The sequence below is a fragment of the Cherax quadricarinatus genome, chromosome 39 (genome assembly GCF_038502225.1).
Source record: "Cherax quadricarinatus isolate ZL_2023a chromosome 39, ASM3850222v1, whole genome shotgun sequence".
NCBI lineage: Eukaryota > Metazoa > Arthropoda > Malacostraca > Decapoda > Parastacidae > Cherax > Cherax quadricarinatus.
Window position 1 is genome coordinate 24653923 of NC_091330.1, and position 16824 is coordinate 24670746.

At 41.3% G+C, this 16824-nt stretch overlaps 1 protein-coding gene across 3 annotated transcripts in view; it reads left to right on the top strand.

Moving 5' to 3' along the window:
- The window catches only part of Cds (CDP-diacylglycerol synthase), a 194793-nt gene that overhangs the window by 51479 nt on the left and 126490 nt on the right, over positions 1-16824 (top strand). For all 3 annotated transcript variants that reach the window (XM_070092531.1, XM_070092534.1, XM_070092532.1), the window contains exon 3: positions 16564-16660. In XM_070092531.1, coding sequence (XP_069948632.1) covers positions 16564-16660 — 97 coding nt within the window. The remainder of the gene's footprint in view (positions 1-16563; positions 16661-16824) is intronic.

The window sequence follows — 16824 nt, forward strand, 5'->3', positions numbered from 1 at the left end:
AGTGAAATAGCTAAGAATTTGGTCGACTGGAATAATGTAATTGGCCTAAAATGGGAGTCAAAGTCGGCAAAATCGCCGATTCGTGAACATTGCTGACACATCAAAATTTGTGAGAGCATAATTTCGTCAATTTTCCATCAAATTTCATACTTTTTGTTTTATTACCTTCAGAGAAAGATTCTCTACCATTTCATAAGAAAAAATAACAAAATTATTTTTTGAAAATTCTTGGACACTGGTGCACACTTTGAAATTTGGCCTTTGGACTCCGAAAGGGTTACAGTGGGAGTGTTAATGCGACATGGCATCAGTGAATCCCTGGTGTTTGCCACGCTGTTTGCTCTAGCTGGTGCTCAATTGAACTGGTGCTCCCACAAGGTACTAAGGGCTCCTAGATTTTTTTAATAGTGCGCACAGAGTGCACAGACCCATTCTTTCATGTCTAGGCGACTCGAGCCTATTGTGCGAAATTTATAGGAATGAAAAATAAAACGTCGACCTACGTTTGGACAGTTTAAGGGTTAAGGATTCCTAACTGTATTGACAAGCTAAGAACTGTTACCTACATCAGCTCATTTGAAAGCATTTTTATTGTTATGAAACATACAAGTTATGGAACAGGATGAAGTCGGAGCCATCTGTGGGCCAGCATTTTCATCTGCTCAACTGACTATCTCGTTGACATCATAATGCTGCATGAATGTGTTCCATACTTGAGTCATCCTGGGGATAAATGATCTCAGATGAAGTGATGTTCTGGAGAAGGGTACAGCCAGAGTGAAGTTGCTGCTTTCTGCCTGTCTTGTGGTATAGAAGCTTGCTTCATGCTGTCCTCGAAGTGGATCCGAGTGTGGTACTTTGACAATATTGGCCTTGTACATAACAGTAATGCCACCCACATCCCTCTTGTGTTGAAGGCACTGCTGAAATGACAGATCTATCTAGGATTGGTCCAGGCGAGAGATGAGAAGTCTTGCTCTGTTCTCTATTCTGTCAAGCAGTCGCAGATCTATCTATCTGTCTGTCTGTCTCTCTCTCTCTCTCTCTCTCTCTCTCTCTCTCTCTCTCTCTCTCTCTGTGTATGTTTCTGTTTGTATTTTTCTATCTTGTGTTTGTCTCTTATCTCTGACTTTGCCTTTCTTTGTCTTTGTCTTCATGTCTTTGTCTCAGTGTCTCTCTTTCTTAGTCTATCCCTGTCATTTTATCATGTCTGTCACTGTGTCTGTCTCTTGTCTGTCTACCTGGAGGGTTCTCTAGGGGCTCAGTGCCCTAGCAGCCTGGTCTATGACCAGGAATCATTGTGGATGAGGGCTTGATCAACCAGGCTGTAACTGCCAGCCTTTTTTGTGTCTTGTCTGTCTGCTTCTTTCTCTGTTTCTCAGCTGTGTTTGTTTCTCAATCTCTGTGTCTGTCCCTGTATATGTCTTTGTATCTCTGGGTATCTATCTCTGTGCCTCTGTTCCAGTATGTCTTTTTCTGTGTGTCCCTATATCACTGCATCTTTCTGTCTGTCTCTATCTCTCTCTCTCTTGGGCTCTCTCACTGCCTTTGTCAGTGTCATTCTCTTTATCTTTCTACACCTAGGTGCATTCACTCCTTACAGTATATGCACTACATGTACTAACCTATATGCATTAAAAAGATTCACACCTTGTGGCAGCTTTGTGCATGCATGTGCACATACGTGTGTGTGTGTGTGTGTGTGTGTGTGTGTGTGTGTGTGTGTGTGTACTCGCCTATTTGTGGTATACATGTTAGTGACAGAGGTCTGTAGTTTAATGTCTCGTGTCTGTCTCCTTTTTAAAAAATTAGGACTACATTTGCCATCTTCCATACCTCAGGGAGTTGCCCAGTTTCAATGGATGTGTTTAAGATCTTTGTTAGTGGCACACACAGCATCTCTGCTCCCTCTCTAAGGACCCATTGAGAGATGTCTAATCCCACTGCCTTTGAGGTATCAAGTTCACATAGCAGCTTCTTCACCTCCTCCTCGGTTATGTGTATCTCATCCAGCACTTGTTGGTGTACCTCCCTGTTTTGATTTCCTGGAGTCCTACCGGTTTCCACTGTAAATATGTACTTTAAATCTCATGTTGAGCTCCTTGTGTACCTCTTGGTCGTTTCTTGCAAACTCCCCATCATCCTTCCTCAATCTGACTACCTGGCCCTTGACTGTTGTTTTTCTCCCGATGTGGCTATACAACAGATTTGGGTCAGACTTGACTTTCGATGCTTTGTCATTTTCATATCGTCGCTGAGCCTCCCTTCTTATCTGTGCCTATTCGTTTCTGGCTCTTCGGCCAGGGTATGGTTTGGTGTGGATAAATGAGAAACAATTAGCAGGAGATACTCTTATGACTTCGATTATTTGTGAAAAGGCTAGGCAGTTGCATGAAGATTTGGTAAAGAAATTGCCTGCAAATAGTGGTGAAGTGAGTGAATTTAAGGCCAGCAAAGGCTGGTTTGAGAGATTTAAGAACCGTACTGGCATACACAGTGTGGTAAGGCATGGTGAGGCTGCCAGTTCGGACCACAAGGCGGCTGAAAAATATGTGCATGAATTCCAGGAGTACATAGAGGCTGAAGGACTGAAACCTGAACAAGTGTTCAATTGTGACAAAACAGGCCTCTTTTGGAAGAAAATGCCAAAAAGGACCTTCATTACACAAGAGGAAAAGGCAATGCCAGGACACAAGCCTATGAAAGACAGGCTGACGCTAATGTTCTGTGCTAATGCTAGTGGGGATTTCAAAGTGAAGCCATTACTAGTGTACCATTTTGAAAATCCCAGAGTGTTCAGGAAAAACAATGTTATGAAGAGTAAATTGTGTGTGTTTTGGAAATCTAATAGTAAGGCATGGGTCACGAGGGAAATTTTCGTCGAGTGGTTCAATGAAGTGTTTGGCCCTAGTGTGAAGGAGTATCTCCTGGAAAAGAAATTGGATCTCAAGTGCGTGCTAGTAATGGACAATGCACCTGCTCATCCTCCAAACTTGGATGACCTAATTTTCGAGGAGTTTGGGTTCATCACAGTAAAGTTCTTGCCCCCGAATACCACTCCTCTCCTCCAGCCCATGGACCAGCAGGTTATTGCAAACTTTAAAAAACTCTACACAAAAGCAATGTTTCACAGGTGCTTGACTGTGACCACAGACACTCACTTGACCCTAAGGGAATTTTGGAGAGAACACTTCAGCATCCTCCACTGCATAACCCTTATAGGTATGGCTTGGGAGGGAGTGACTACCAGGACTTTGAACTCTGCCTGGAGAAAATTGTGGCCAGATTGTGTCGACAAGAGGGATTTTGAAGGATTTGGGACTGACCCTAATGAGCCTATGTCTGTTGTAAAATCAATTGTGGCACTGGGGAGTTCCATGGGGTTGGATGTGAGTTTGGAGGATGTGGAAGAATTGGTGGAAGACCACAATGAAGAGCTCACCACTGAGGAGCTGCAAGAGCTTCAGCAGGAAGAGCAACACATCACAGCTCAGAATCTTGCTGCAGAGGAGGAGGAAGAGAGATGGAAGAAGGTGCCTTCTTCAGAAATTAAAGAGATTTTTACTGTGTGGGGTAAGATGGAAAGCTTTATGGAGAAACATCACCCTAACAAGGTTGTTGCAAGCCAGGTTGGCAACATGTATAGTGACAAAGTCTTGGGCCATTTTAGGGAAGTGTTAAAGAGACGCCAGAAACAGAGCTCTCTCCACAGTTATTTTGTGAGACAGGACTCCAGTGACTCTCAAGGTGGTCCTAGTGGCATTAAGAAACAGAGAAGAGAAGCAACCCCAGAAAAGCAAATGGTACCTGAGGTGTTGATGGAAGGGGATTCCCCTTCCAAACTATAAACAATCCACTCTCTCTCCTCTTCCAGTCTCCCATACACTAAGAAGAATCTCCAATAAAGGTAAGTGTTATGCTGTTAATGTTTCATTCATCATTTCCCATTGTATTGTTTATGTACTACATGTATATTTCATGTTAAAAATTTTTTTGTTTTAATACTTCTGGGTTTCAGGAACGGATTAATTGTATTTACATTATTCTTATGGGGAAAATTGATTCGTAAATCGTAAATTTCGTTTATAGTAATGGCTCTAGGAACGGATTAATTACGAAAAACGAGGGACCACTGTAATTGACACTTACCTTTAATGAAGATCTGGTGATGATTGATGGGATGGGAGGAGGGGAGTGTGTTGAAGTTTTTAATGTTTAGAAGGGGAATCCCCCTCCATTAGGACTTGAGGTAGCAAGTCCTTTTCTGGGGTTACTTCCCTTCTTCTTTTAATGCCACTAGGACCAGCTTGAGAGTCACTGGACTTCTGTCGCACAATATATCTGTCCATAGAGGCCTGTACCTCTCGTTCCTTTATGACTTTCCTAAAGTGGTTCACAACATTGTCAGTGTACAGGTTGCCAACACGGCTTGCAGTAGCTGTGTCAGGGTGATTTTCATCAAAAAAGGTTTGCAGTTCAAGCCACTTTGCACACATTTCCTTAATTTTTGAAGTAGGCAACTTTGTCAATTTCTCTATCCCCTCCTGCGAAGCAGTTTCCTCAGGTCTGGCCTCTTGCTGTTGAAGATGATCTAGCAGCTCATCAGTGGTTAGTTCATCATTGTCCTCCTCCACCAACTCTTCCACATCCTCCCCACTAACCTCCAACCGCAAGGACTTTCCCAATGCCACAATGGATTCCTCAACTGGCATAGGATTCCCAGGGTTAGTGTCAAACCCTTCAAAATCCCTTTTGTCTACACATTCTGGCCACAGTTTCTTCCAAGCAGAGTTCAAGGTCCTCTTAGTCACTCCCTCCCAAGCCTTACCTATAAGGTTTACACAATTGAGGATATTAACCCTTTCAGGGTCCATCCCGTAGATCTACGGCTTCACGTTGAGTGTCCAAACCGTAGATCTATGCCAAAATTCTAGCGCCGTCAAATTTAGCGCGAAAGCGCTCATAGGCCTACATGTGAGAGAATGGGTCTGCGTGGTGGGTGTGCGCCATAAACAAAAAATCTAGGCGCCCGCATAGCATTGTGGGAACGCCGGCTCAGTTACCCTTGTTCACCATGCCTCGTCGCAAGTCAGCTCTCACTCCTCGGAAAATTGGGACTCTCCTCTTCCTATCTGATTGTTCTGACACTGATGGAAGTGGAAATGAAGACGAATTCTATGGCTTTGATCAGTTAGTGACCGAAAGGAATGACCAGGATATCGATAATAGTGCAGAAAACCCTGACGATCCTCAACCTTCTACCTCTGGTGTGGGCACTCGTGACTCATGGTCGGTTGTGCCTCAACACAAGAGAAAACTAATATTTTCGCGTGGCCAGGCCTCTGACTTCAGTAATGATGATGATAGTGAAGTGGATTGTGATTTTATTGCGCATGACGATCATTCGAGTAGTGATAGTGAGGAATCATATTCACCAGTGAAGCGTCGGCATGTACGCCGCCGCATGCACTCGGGTAGTGTACCCTATGCTGTGCCCAGGGGATGGAGTACATCCCGGAGTACATCCCGTGGCCCTACACCAGGTTTAGATAGTGATAGTGAGGATGATGTGGCTACACTTGGCATGGATAGACCACAGGCATCAGTAGATGGTGGTAGTGGTGATGGTAGTGGCACCGCCATGCGTGACTCGCCAGCCCAGGCTGGGACCCACGCTGCTGACTCCTCAGTTCAAGGACAAAGCGGAGCGTCAGCCACCATCCCACCACAACCACAAGCACAACCAGCCTATGATGTCCAGTATCCACCAGCAAACCGTATCTGGGATTGGCAGCAAAATCCCAATTTTGTTCCCAAGCCCCACCACTTTGATGACTCTCAAAGTTGAATTCTACCTACTTGTCCCCATGGAACCACGACCAATGAACTGAAATTCTTTGAATTATTCTTTGACCAGCCATTGATGGAAACTATTGTCAGGGAAAGTAATAAGTATTTTGAGTACACCATGGCAAATACGATCATATCACCACAGTCAAGACTACACAGGTGGAAAGAGACGACTGTTGCAGAAATGTATTTGCTTTTTGCAACAATAATGCTTATGCCTCATGTCTATAAGCATAATATAAAAGCATACTGGTCCACAGATCGGCTAATTTCTACCCCGGTCTTCAGTGAAATCATCCCAGTGAACAGGTTTATCTTACTGTTACATATGTTGCACTTCTCTGACAAAACCAGGCCTGACAGAAGTGACAGGTTATACAAGATTAGAAATGTTTTTATGTATCTCAAACAAAAGTTCAGCATATACTTTTATCCATTCAAGAATCTTGTAATTGACGAGTCTTTGATTTTGTTCAAAGGTAGACTGTCATTCAAGCAGTATATACCGAGCAAGAAGAAACGCTTTGGTATAAAACTGTTTGTACTCTGTGACTGTGACAGTGGTCTGGTGTTGGATATTGTTGTATACATGGGAAGTAAAACATTGAAAGATACCAAGATGTTATTGGGTATCTCAGGTGACGTAGTGAGAAACATGATGGCACCTTATCTTGGTAAGGGGCATACATTATATACCGATAACTGGTACACAAGCCCATTACTCAGTGATTTCATGCGAGTGAACAAGACAGATGTGTGTGGCACAGTGCGTTCTAATCGTAAACATATGCTCAGGCTCAATGCAGGTGCTCATGGTGATGACGTGCAGGTGTTTACTGCCAATACATCATGGCATTAAGGTGGCATGACAAACGAGATGTCACATTGTTGACAACCATTCACCGTAATGAAATGCAAGACAGTGGCAAAGTTGATCGAGTGACTAATGAACATATTCGAAAACCAGTGACAGTGATTGATTATACACAAAACATGCGCTTGGTTGACAAATGTGACATGTAGATTGGTTTTGTTGATTGTGTTCGTAAGAGTTACAAGTGGTACATAAAACTTTTCTTCCATCTCATGGACATTTCAATGCTCAATGCATATAATATGTACCAAATAAAGACTGGCAACAGACCACCGTATGGTGAATTTTGTTTGTCTGTTGTCAGACAACTCATAATGAAGTACCAGGTAAGAACACCTGCTATACAACAAGGTCCTCGAATTAATCAGGATATACCCAAGCGTTTGAGGAGGGAAGGTGATCATTTCATAATACAGCTTCCTTCAACTCAGAAGAAATTTGCTCAGAAGAGATGCATCGTCTGTGCACAAACAAAATGATGGCGACAAAGATGCAAAGACACTTGGTTTATGTGTGGGAGGAATGTAAGGTACCTCTGTGCATGGTGCCTTGTTTCAAGGAGTTCCACAAGCTCCAGCAGCTCTAAAACCATGTCCAGTGATTGTAAATATGTAAATATATGATAGAACATTAGTATTATACAAGATTTGTGCACGTTTATTGTAATAAACAACAGTGGTAAACAATAATGTGATAATAACTCTAGTGCAGTTATTGTGTTCAATACAGTGAGTTTATATATATACATTATATACAGTATTGGTCTCTCAGGCCCCAAATGTTAGTAGGAAAAGAAAAAAATTGGAAAAGAAAAAACTACAAAAACCGCTAAATAAAGTAATGCGCGTATGTGGAATTCGTCGATGTTGCCGCCACCACATCATTTTGGACAAACTTCTTGGCACTGTATCTCGGTAAGTACTGATCAGAATTTTTTTTTTTGTCTTATTACCTTCACAAAAATATGCTCTTTAATTCTGTAAGAAAATTTTTTTTTTTTTTTTTTTTTTTTTTCAAAATTTCTTGGACACTGGAGCACCACTTCAGATTTTGGCCCTGGACCCTGAAGGGGTTAAAGTGATCCTTCCAAAACTCCTTTAGAGTCAATAGAGTATCTGTGGTCACTTCAAAGCACCTTTCAAACATAGCTTTTGTGTACAGTTTCTTGAAGTTGGAAATGATCTGCTGGTCCATGGGCTGCAGGAGAGGAGTGGTATTAGGAGGCAAAAACTTGACCTTAATGAAGCTCATGTCCCCACAAAGTCGCTCTGCCAAGTCTGTAGGATGACCAGGGGCATTGTCTAACACCAGGAGGCACTTAAGGTCTAATTTCTTTTCAATTAGGTAATTTTTCACAGTGGGGGCAAATGCATGGTGCAACCAGTCATAGAAAAAGTCCCTAGTGACCCATGCCTTAGTGTTTGCCCTCCACAGCACACACAAATTAGCCTTGAGGATGTTCTTTTGCCAGAACGCTCTGGGAGTTTCTGAGTGATACACCAATAAAGGCTTCACTTTGCAATCACCACTAGCATTGGCACACATCAACTGAGTAAGCCTGTGTTTCATAGGCTTATGTCCTGGGAGTGCCTTTTCCTCCTGAGTAATGTAAGTCCTACTTGGCAATTTCTTCCAAAACAGGCCTGTTTCGTCACAATTAAACACTTGTTCAGGTTTCAATCCTTCAGCCTCTATGTACTCCTTGAATTCATGCACATATTTGTCAGCTGCTTTTTGGTCCGAACTGGCAGCCTCACCATGCCTAATCACACTATGTATGCCACTACGATTCTTAAATCTTTCAAATCAACCTTTGCTGGCCTTAACCCTTTGACTGTCGCGGCCGTATATATACGTCTTATGAGGTACCGTGTTTGACGTATATATACTCATAAATTCTAGTGGCTTCAAATCAAGCAGGAGAAAGCTGGTAGGCCCACATGTGAGAGAATGGGTCTGTGTGGTCAGTGTGCACCATATAAAAAAAATCCTGGAGCACGCAGTGCATAATGAGAAAAAAAATCTCCGACCGTTTTTTTTTTTATTAAAATGCCAACTTTGTGGTCTATTTTCGTATAGTATTTATGGTTGTATTCTCATTTTCTTGGTCTCATTTGATAGAATGGAAAACATATTATAGAAATAGAGGTAATTTTGATTGATTTTACTATAAAAAGAACCTGGAAATGGAGCTCAAAGTAGGGGAAATGTTTGATTTTTGCCAATGTTCAAAAGTAAACAAATGATGTCATTGTCCAATAAATGTCCAACTAGCCATTCTAATATGCAGTCATGAATGGGTTGATGTTATTACAATTATTACAGTATTGCAGTAGTCTGCATAATAGTAAGTCTTCTATTTTTTGTTTGAATAAAAATTCAAAATAGAAAGCAAGACTAATATCAGAGGGGCCTGGAAATGTGACTGATGAACAAAGAAAATGTTATTTTAGAGCCAGGAATGTCTGCATTGCTCATTCCAGACCTTATTTTGAAATTGTCATATTTTTTAATTTTCGTGAAATTGGCCAAATTGCAAATTTCTGACCACATTATTGGGTAGTTGAAATCAGTAAATGGGCAGTTTCTTGTACTCAGTCGATAGAAAAAATGGAGTTCTAAAGAAATAGCTATGAGTTTCGTCGACTGGAACAACGGAATTAGCCGAAAATAGGGCTCAATGTGGGCGAAATCGCCGATTTGTAAATATCGCTGAGGTCGCTAACTTCGCGAGAGCATAATTCAGTCAGTTTTTCATCAAATTTCATTTTTTTTTTGGTGTCATTACAATCGGGAAAAGATTTTCTATCATTTCACAAGAAAAAATAATTTTTTTTTTTTTTGAAATTTTGCGACACCAGGAGACACCTCAGGATTGGGGGTTGCGACAGTCAAGGGGTTAAATTCACTCACATACCACTAGTTGCAGGCATTTTTCTAATTAAATCCTCATGCAACTGCCTAGCCTTTTCATAAAAGATCGCTTGAGAGATGCTATCTCCAGCTATCTGTTTTTCATTTATCCACACCAATAACAGTCTCTCAACATTTTCTAACACTTGCGATCGCTGTTTTGTAATCACAGTTGCACCTTTTGCAAGAACAGCTTCCTTGATTGCCATTTTCCTGGTCACTATAGTAGAGATGGTTGATTGGGATTTACTATACAACTTGGCCAGGTCCGACACACGCACTCCACTTTCATACTTTGCAATTATCTCTTTCTTCATTTCAATAGTCATTAGCACCCTTGGTCTCTATGGGTTGGCATTAGAAGTTTTCTTGGGGCCCATGGTGACTTATTTTGCAGAAACAAGCACCAAAAAACAGTGATAATGTGGAATGTACCAAATGTATCCTTAGATGCGCGCACACTGGCTGGCTTGTAAACACTGGCACACACGGGGCAGTTCAGGCCACATGTGGACACGTCTCGTACGAATTGTATCATGTACAGGGTTTTGTAACGGGAACCGAGGCAAATTTTTTGCGATATAATGCTTCAGATACCGAATTTATCTGTTACCGATGACTTCGCGAACTGGGGGTCCACTGTATAGTTATTATTTTTTTTTTATTATCACACTGGCCGATTCCCACCAAGGCAGGGTGGCCCGAAAAAGAAAAACTTTCACCATCATTCACTCCATCACTGTCTTGCCAGAAGGGTGCTTTACACTACAGTTTTTAAACTGCAACATTAACACCCCTCCTTCAGAGTGCAGGCACTGTACTTCCCATCTCCAGGACTCAAGTCCGGCCTGCCGGTTTCCCTGAATCCCTTCATAAATGTTACTTTGCTCACACTCCAACAGCACGTCAAGTATTAAAAACCATTTGTCTCCATTCACTCCTATCAAACACGCTCACGCATGCCTGCTGGAAGTCCAAGCCCCTCGCACACAAAACCTCCTTTACCCCCTCCCTCCAACCCTTCCTAGGCCGACCCCTACCCCGCCTTCCTTCCACTACAGACTGATACACTCTTGAAGTCATTCTGTTTCGCTCCATTCTCTCTACATGTCCGAACCACCTCAACAACCCTTCCTCAGCCCTCTGGACAACAGTTTTGGTAATCCCGCACCTCCTCCTAACTTCCAAACTACGAATTCTCTGCATTATATTCACACCACACATTGCCCTCAGACATGACATCTCCACTGCCTCCAGCCTTCTCCTCGCTGCAACATTCATCACCCACGCTTCACACCCATATAAGAGCGTTGGTAAAACTATACTCTCATACATTCCCCTCTTTGCCTCCAAGGACAAAGTTCTTTGTCTCCACAGACTCCTAAGTGCACCACTCACTCTTTTTCCCTCATCAATTCTATGATTCACCTCATCTTTCATAGACCCATCCGCTGACACGTCCACTCCCAAATATCTGAATACGTTCACCTCCTCCATACTCTCTCCCTCCAATCTGATATTCAATCTTTCATCACCTAATCTTTTTGTTATCCTCATAACCTTACTCTTTCCTGTATTCACCTTTAATTTTCTTCTTTTGCACACCCTACCAAATTCATCCACCAATCTCTGCAGCTTCTCTTCAGAATCTCCCAAGAGCACAGTGTCATCAGCAAAGAGCAGCTGTGACAACTCCCACTTTGTGTGTGATTCTTTATCTTTTAACTCCACGCCTCTTGCCAAGACCCTCGCATTTATTTCTCTTACAACCCCATCTATAAATATATTAAACAACCACGGTGACATCACACATCCTTGTCTAAGGCCTACTTTTACTGGGAAAAAATTTCCCTCTTTCCTACATACTCTAACTTGAGCCTCACTATCCTCATAAAAACTCTTCACTGCTTTCAGTAACCTACCTCCTACACCATACACTTGCAACATCTGCCACATTGCCCCCCTATCCACCCTGTCATACGCCTTTTCCAAATCCATAAATGCCACAAAGACCTCTTTAGCCTTATCTAAATACTGTTCACTTATATGTTTCACTGTAAACACCTGGTCCACACACCCCCTACCTTTCCTAAAGCCTCCTTGTTCATCTGCTATCCTATTCTCCGTCTTACTCTTAATTCTTTCAATTATAACTCTACCATACACTTTACCAGGTACACTCAACAGACTTATCCCCCTATAATTTTTGCACTCTCTTTTATCCCCTTTGCCTTTATACAAAGGAACTATGCATGCTCTCTGCCAATCCCTAGGTACCTTACCCTCTTCCATACATTTATTAAATAATTGCACCAACCACTCCAAAACTATATCCCCACCTGCTTTTAACATTTCTATCTTTATCCCATCAATCCCAGCTGCCTTACCCCCTTTCATTTTACCTACTGCCTCACGAACTTCCCCCACACTCACAACTGGCTCTTCCTCACTACTACAAGATGTTATTCCTCCTTGCCCTATACACGAAATCACAGCTTCCCTATCTTCATCAACATTTAACAATTCCTCAAAATATTCCCTCCATCTTCCCAATACCTCTAACTCTCCATTTAATAACTCTCCTCTCCTATTTTTAACTGACAAATCCATTTGTTCTCTAGGCTTTCTTAACTTGTTAATCTCACTCCAAAACTTTTTCTTATTTTCAACAAAATTTGTTGATAACATCTCACCCACTCTCTCATTTGCTCTCTTTTTACATTGCTTCACCACTCTCTTAACCTCTCTCTTTTTCTCCATATACTCTTCCCTCCTTGCATCACTTCTACTTTGTAAAAACTTCTCATATGCTAACTTTTTCTCCCTTACTACTCTCTTTACATCATCATTCCACCAATCGCTCCTCTTCCCTCCTGCACCCACTTTCCTGTAACCACAAACTTCTGCTGAACACTCTAACACTACATTTTTAAACCTACCCCATACCTCTTCGACCCCATTGCCTATGCTCTCATTAGCCCATCTATCCTCCAATAGCTGTTTATATCTTACCCTAACTGCCTCCTCTTTTAGTTTATGAACCTTCACCTCTCTCTTCCCTGATGCTTCTATTCTCCTTGTATCCCATCTACCTTTTACTCTCAGTGTAGCTACAACTAGAAAGTGATCTGATATATCTGTGGCCCCTCTATAAACATGTACATCCTGAAGTCTACTCAACAGTCTTTTATCTACCAATACATAATCCAACAAACTACTGTCATTTCGCCCTACATCATATCATTCACTTAACATCTCCCAAAATCTCTCTCTCTCCTCTGCATTCCTCTCTTCTCCAGGTGCATACACGCTTATTATGACCCACTTCTCGCATCCAACCTTTACTTTAATCCACATAATTCTTGAATTTACACATTCATATTCTCTTTTCTCCTTCCATAACTGATCATTTAACATTACTGCTACCCCTTCCTTTGCTCTAACTCTCTCAGATACTCCAGATTTAATCCCATTTATTTCCCCCCACTGAAACTCTCCTACCCCCTTCAGCTTTGTTTCGCTTAGAGCCAGGACATCCAACTTCTTTTCATTCATAACATCAGCAATCGTCTGTTTCTTGTCATCCGCACTACATCCACGCACATTTAAGCATCCCAGTTTTATAAAGTTTTTCTTCTTCTCTTTTTTAGTAAATGTATACAGGAGAAGGGGTTACTAGCCCATTGCTCCCGGCATTTTAGTCGCCTCATACGACACGCATGGCTTACGGAGGAAAGATTCTTTTCCACTTCCCCATGGACAATAGAAGAAATAAAAAAGAACAAGAGCTATTTAGAAAAAGGAGAAAAACCTAGATGTATGTATATATATATATGCATGTGCGTGTCTGTGAAGTGTGACCAAAGTGTAAGTAGGAGAAGCAAGATATCCCTGTTATCTAGCGTGTTTATGAGACAGAAAAAGAAACCAGCAATCCTACCATCATGCAAAACAGTTACAGGTTTTTGTTTCACAGTCATTTGGCAGGACGGTAGTACTTCCCTGGGTGGTTGCTGTCTACCAACCTACTACAGTTATCTCATATATATCTTCTGGAGATTTCTGGCAGCGAGTTCCAGATTTTGGGCTCTTTTATGTGCATTATTTTTTTTTACAGAGATTTAGCCAGACACAGGGTATGTCAGATTTTTGTGCCTAGTATTATGTCTGTAGGGGAAGGAAGGCGGGGTAGGGGTCATCCTCGAAAAGGTTGGAGGGAGGGGGTAAAGGTGTTGTGGGCGAGAGGGTTTGAACTTCCAGCAAGTGTACGTGTGCGTGTTAGATAGGAGTGAATGGAGACAAATGGTATTTGGGACCTGACGAGCTGTTGGAGTGTGAGCAGGGTAATATTTAGTGAAGGGATTCAGGGAAACCGGTTATTTTATATAACTGGACTTGAGTCCTGGAAATGGGAAGTACAGTGCCTGCACTCTGAAGGAGGGGTTTGAGATATTGGCAGTTTGGAGGGATATATTGTGTATTTTTATATGTATATATACTTCTAAACTGTTGTATTCTGGGCACCTCTACAAAAACAGTGTGAGAGTGAGGTGAAAGTGTTGAATGATGAAAGTATTTTCTTTTTGGGGATTTTCTTTCTTTTTGGGTCACCCTGCCTCGGTGGGAGACGGCCGACTTGTTAAAAAAAAAAAAAATTGTCTGTGGGTCCTGTTGCAATTATCAAGAAAGTGTTTTGGGTTGGGATTAATATTAGAACTTATGGTTCTGTAAATGTAGGATGCACAGTAGTAAGAGTGAATGTTTTGTATAGTGAGTAGATTTAGGTCTCTGATGAATGAGGGAATGTGTTGTCTAGCAGTGGACTGTGTGATCATTTGTACTGCAGCTTTTTGTTGGGTTATTATTGGCTTAAGGTGATTTTCTGTTGTGGATCCCCAGGCACAAATTGCATAGATGAGGTAGATCAGTGAATAGTGTAATGTAAGTAGTGCTGCATGTGGTACATAATAACGTACCTTTTGAGAGGATGCCAACTGTTTTTGATACTTTCTTTGTGTTTTTGATATGGGTGTTGAATTTCAAGTTGCTGTCAAGGTGCAGCCCTAGAAATTTTCCCTCATTATGTTTAGCATTATGATTATTGATCATCATAATGTTTAGTTGGTCATTATATAGAAGGTTTTGTCAATATTAACTAAGTTTATTAGTAATCATCCAGGTTGAAATTTTTAAGAGCACTTCATTAACAGTGTTGAGTGATGCAAGATTTGGGTAGGAGATGGCAAAAGTTTTGTTATCACCCAAGAGAATAGGTCTAAGCTGCAATACAGTTAATAAGGTCATTGATGTATAAAAGGAATATTAGGGGGCCATGGATGCTTCCTGTGGAACACCAGTGTCCAAAGGTCTTGTTGAGGAGGTTGTGTCCTCCACTCTTAAATGGTCCAAACGTATATATACGTTCATGTGCTTAGTGCCCCAAACGTATATATACGTTTTGTCATTCATTCAACACTGCCACGATAAGCCTGAGTCACCTAGACATGAGAGAATGGGTGTGCGCACTCACTGTGCACCACATTAAAATAATTGGGGACGCCTGGGTACCATATGCTCTTTTTTCCTATTAACCCTTTCAGGGTTTCGGCCGTACTAGTACGGCTTACGCACCAGGGTTTTTGAGGTACTAGTACTCCTAAATTCTAGCGCCCTCAAATCTAGTGAGAGAAAGCTGGTAGGCATACATATGAAAGAATGGGTCTATGTGGTCAGTGTGCGCAGTATAAAAAAATCCTGCAGCACAGTGCGTAATGAGAAAAAAAAAACTTAGACTGTGTTTGGATTAAAACAGCGACTTTGCACTGTATTTTCATATGGTATTTATTGTTGTATTCTAGTTTTCCTGGTCTCATTTTATAGAATGGAAGACATATTACAGAAACTGAGATGATATTGACTGGTTTTACAAAGAAAAGTACCTTGAAATTGCACTCAAAGTAGCAGAAATGTTCGATTTTTACCAAATTTCAAAAGTAAACAAATCATGCTGTGTGTCCACTACACGTCAACTGGTGAGTCTAATATTCTTTCACAAGTGCGCTGATATTATTTATACCATTTCTACACCAATGCAGTAGTCTGTATAACAGTAAATCTTCTATTTTTTGTGAGAATAAAAATTCAAAGTGGAAAGCAAAAGAATGTAAGAGGGGCATGGGGACGTGACTAATGAACAGAGAAAATGCTATTTTAGTGCCAGAAATGTCTTTCTTGTTTATTCTGGACCCTATTCAGAAATTGGCATCTTTTGGAATTTGTGTGAAATTGGCAAAATTTCTAAATTCTGACCACTGTATTGGATAGTTGAAATTGGTAAATGGGTGGTTTCTTGTACTCATTCGATAGACAAAATGGAGTTCTAGCGAAATAGTTATGATTTTTGTCGACAAGTTCCCTAGAATTGGCCGAAAATAGGGCTCAAAGTGGGCAAAATCGCTGATGCGTAAACATCGTCGAGACTGCTAACTTCGCAAGAGCATAATTCCGTAAGTTTTCCATCAAATTTCATACTTTTGGTGTCATTATGATCAGGAAAAGATTCTCTATCTTTTCATAAGAAAAAATTATTTTTTTTTGTTTTTGAAATTTGGGCAACCTTGAGAACAAATCTCTGAGTTTGCCTGTCGACCCTGAAAGGGTTAAAAAAAAAAAAATTTTCTCAAAAAATTTGGGGCGCTAGGCGAGTGAACGTATATATACGTTTAGGGGTTAATAGACGTGTATTGCTGTCTGTTAGCGAGAAGCTGTGTGTAAACCACAGTGCTGTGTATTAGCCATAGAAACGTTTCTTCTAGGTGTGCTCTCATTCACTTTAATTTTATTGTGATTGTTTTAACATGCTTGTGTGTGTCAGAAAAAGCACTACTGGCACAGTAAATCCTTATTTGTTTTCTCCTCCCCCCCAGATGGAGGAACTGGGTGATTCGTGGCATCTTCACCTGGCTCATGATTGGCCTCTTCTGCTTGATCATATATGTGGGTCCACTGGCCCTCATGTTCACAGTAAGATCTTCCACATTATGCCATCAGACATCATATATGACATTAAAATGATCTGTTTTTAATTATTGGAATCGAATATTTATGGCAATAGTAGGTGCATAGTTCATACAAGGAAATGCAACGAGGTTACATTATCAAACAGTTGTCATAGTAATTTTGGGTAC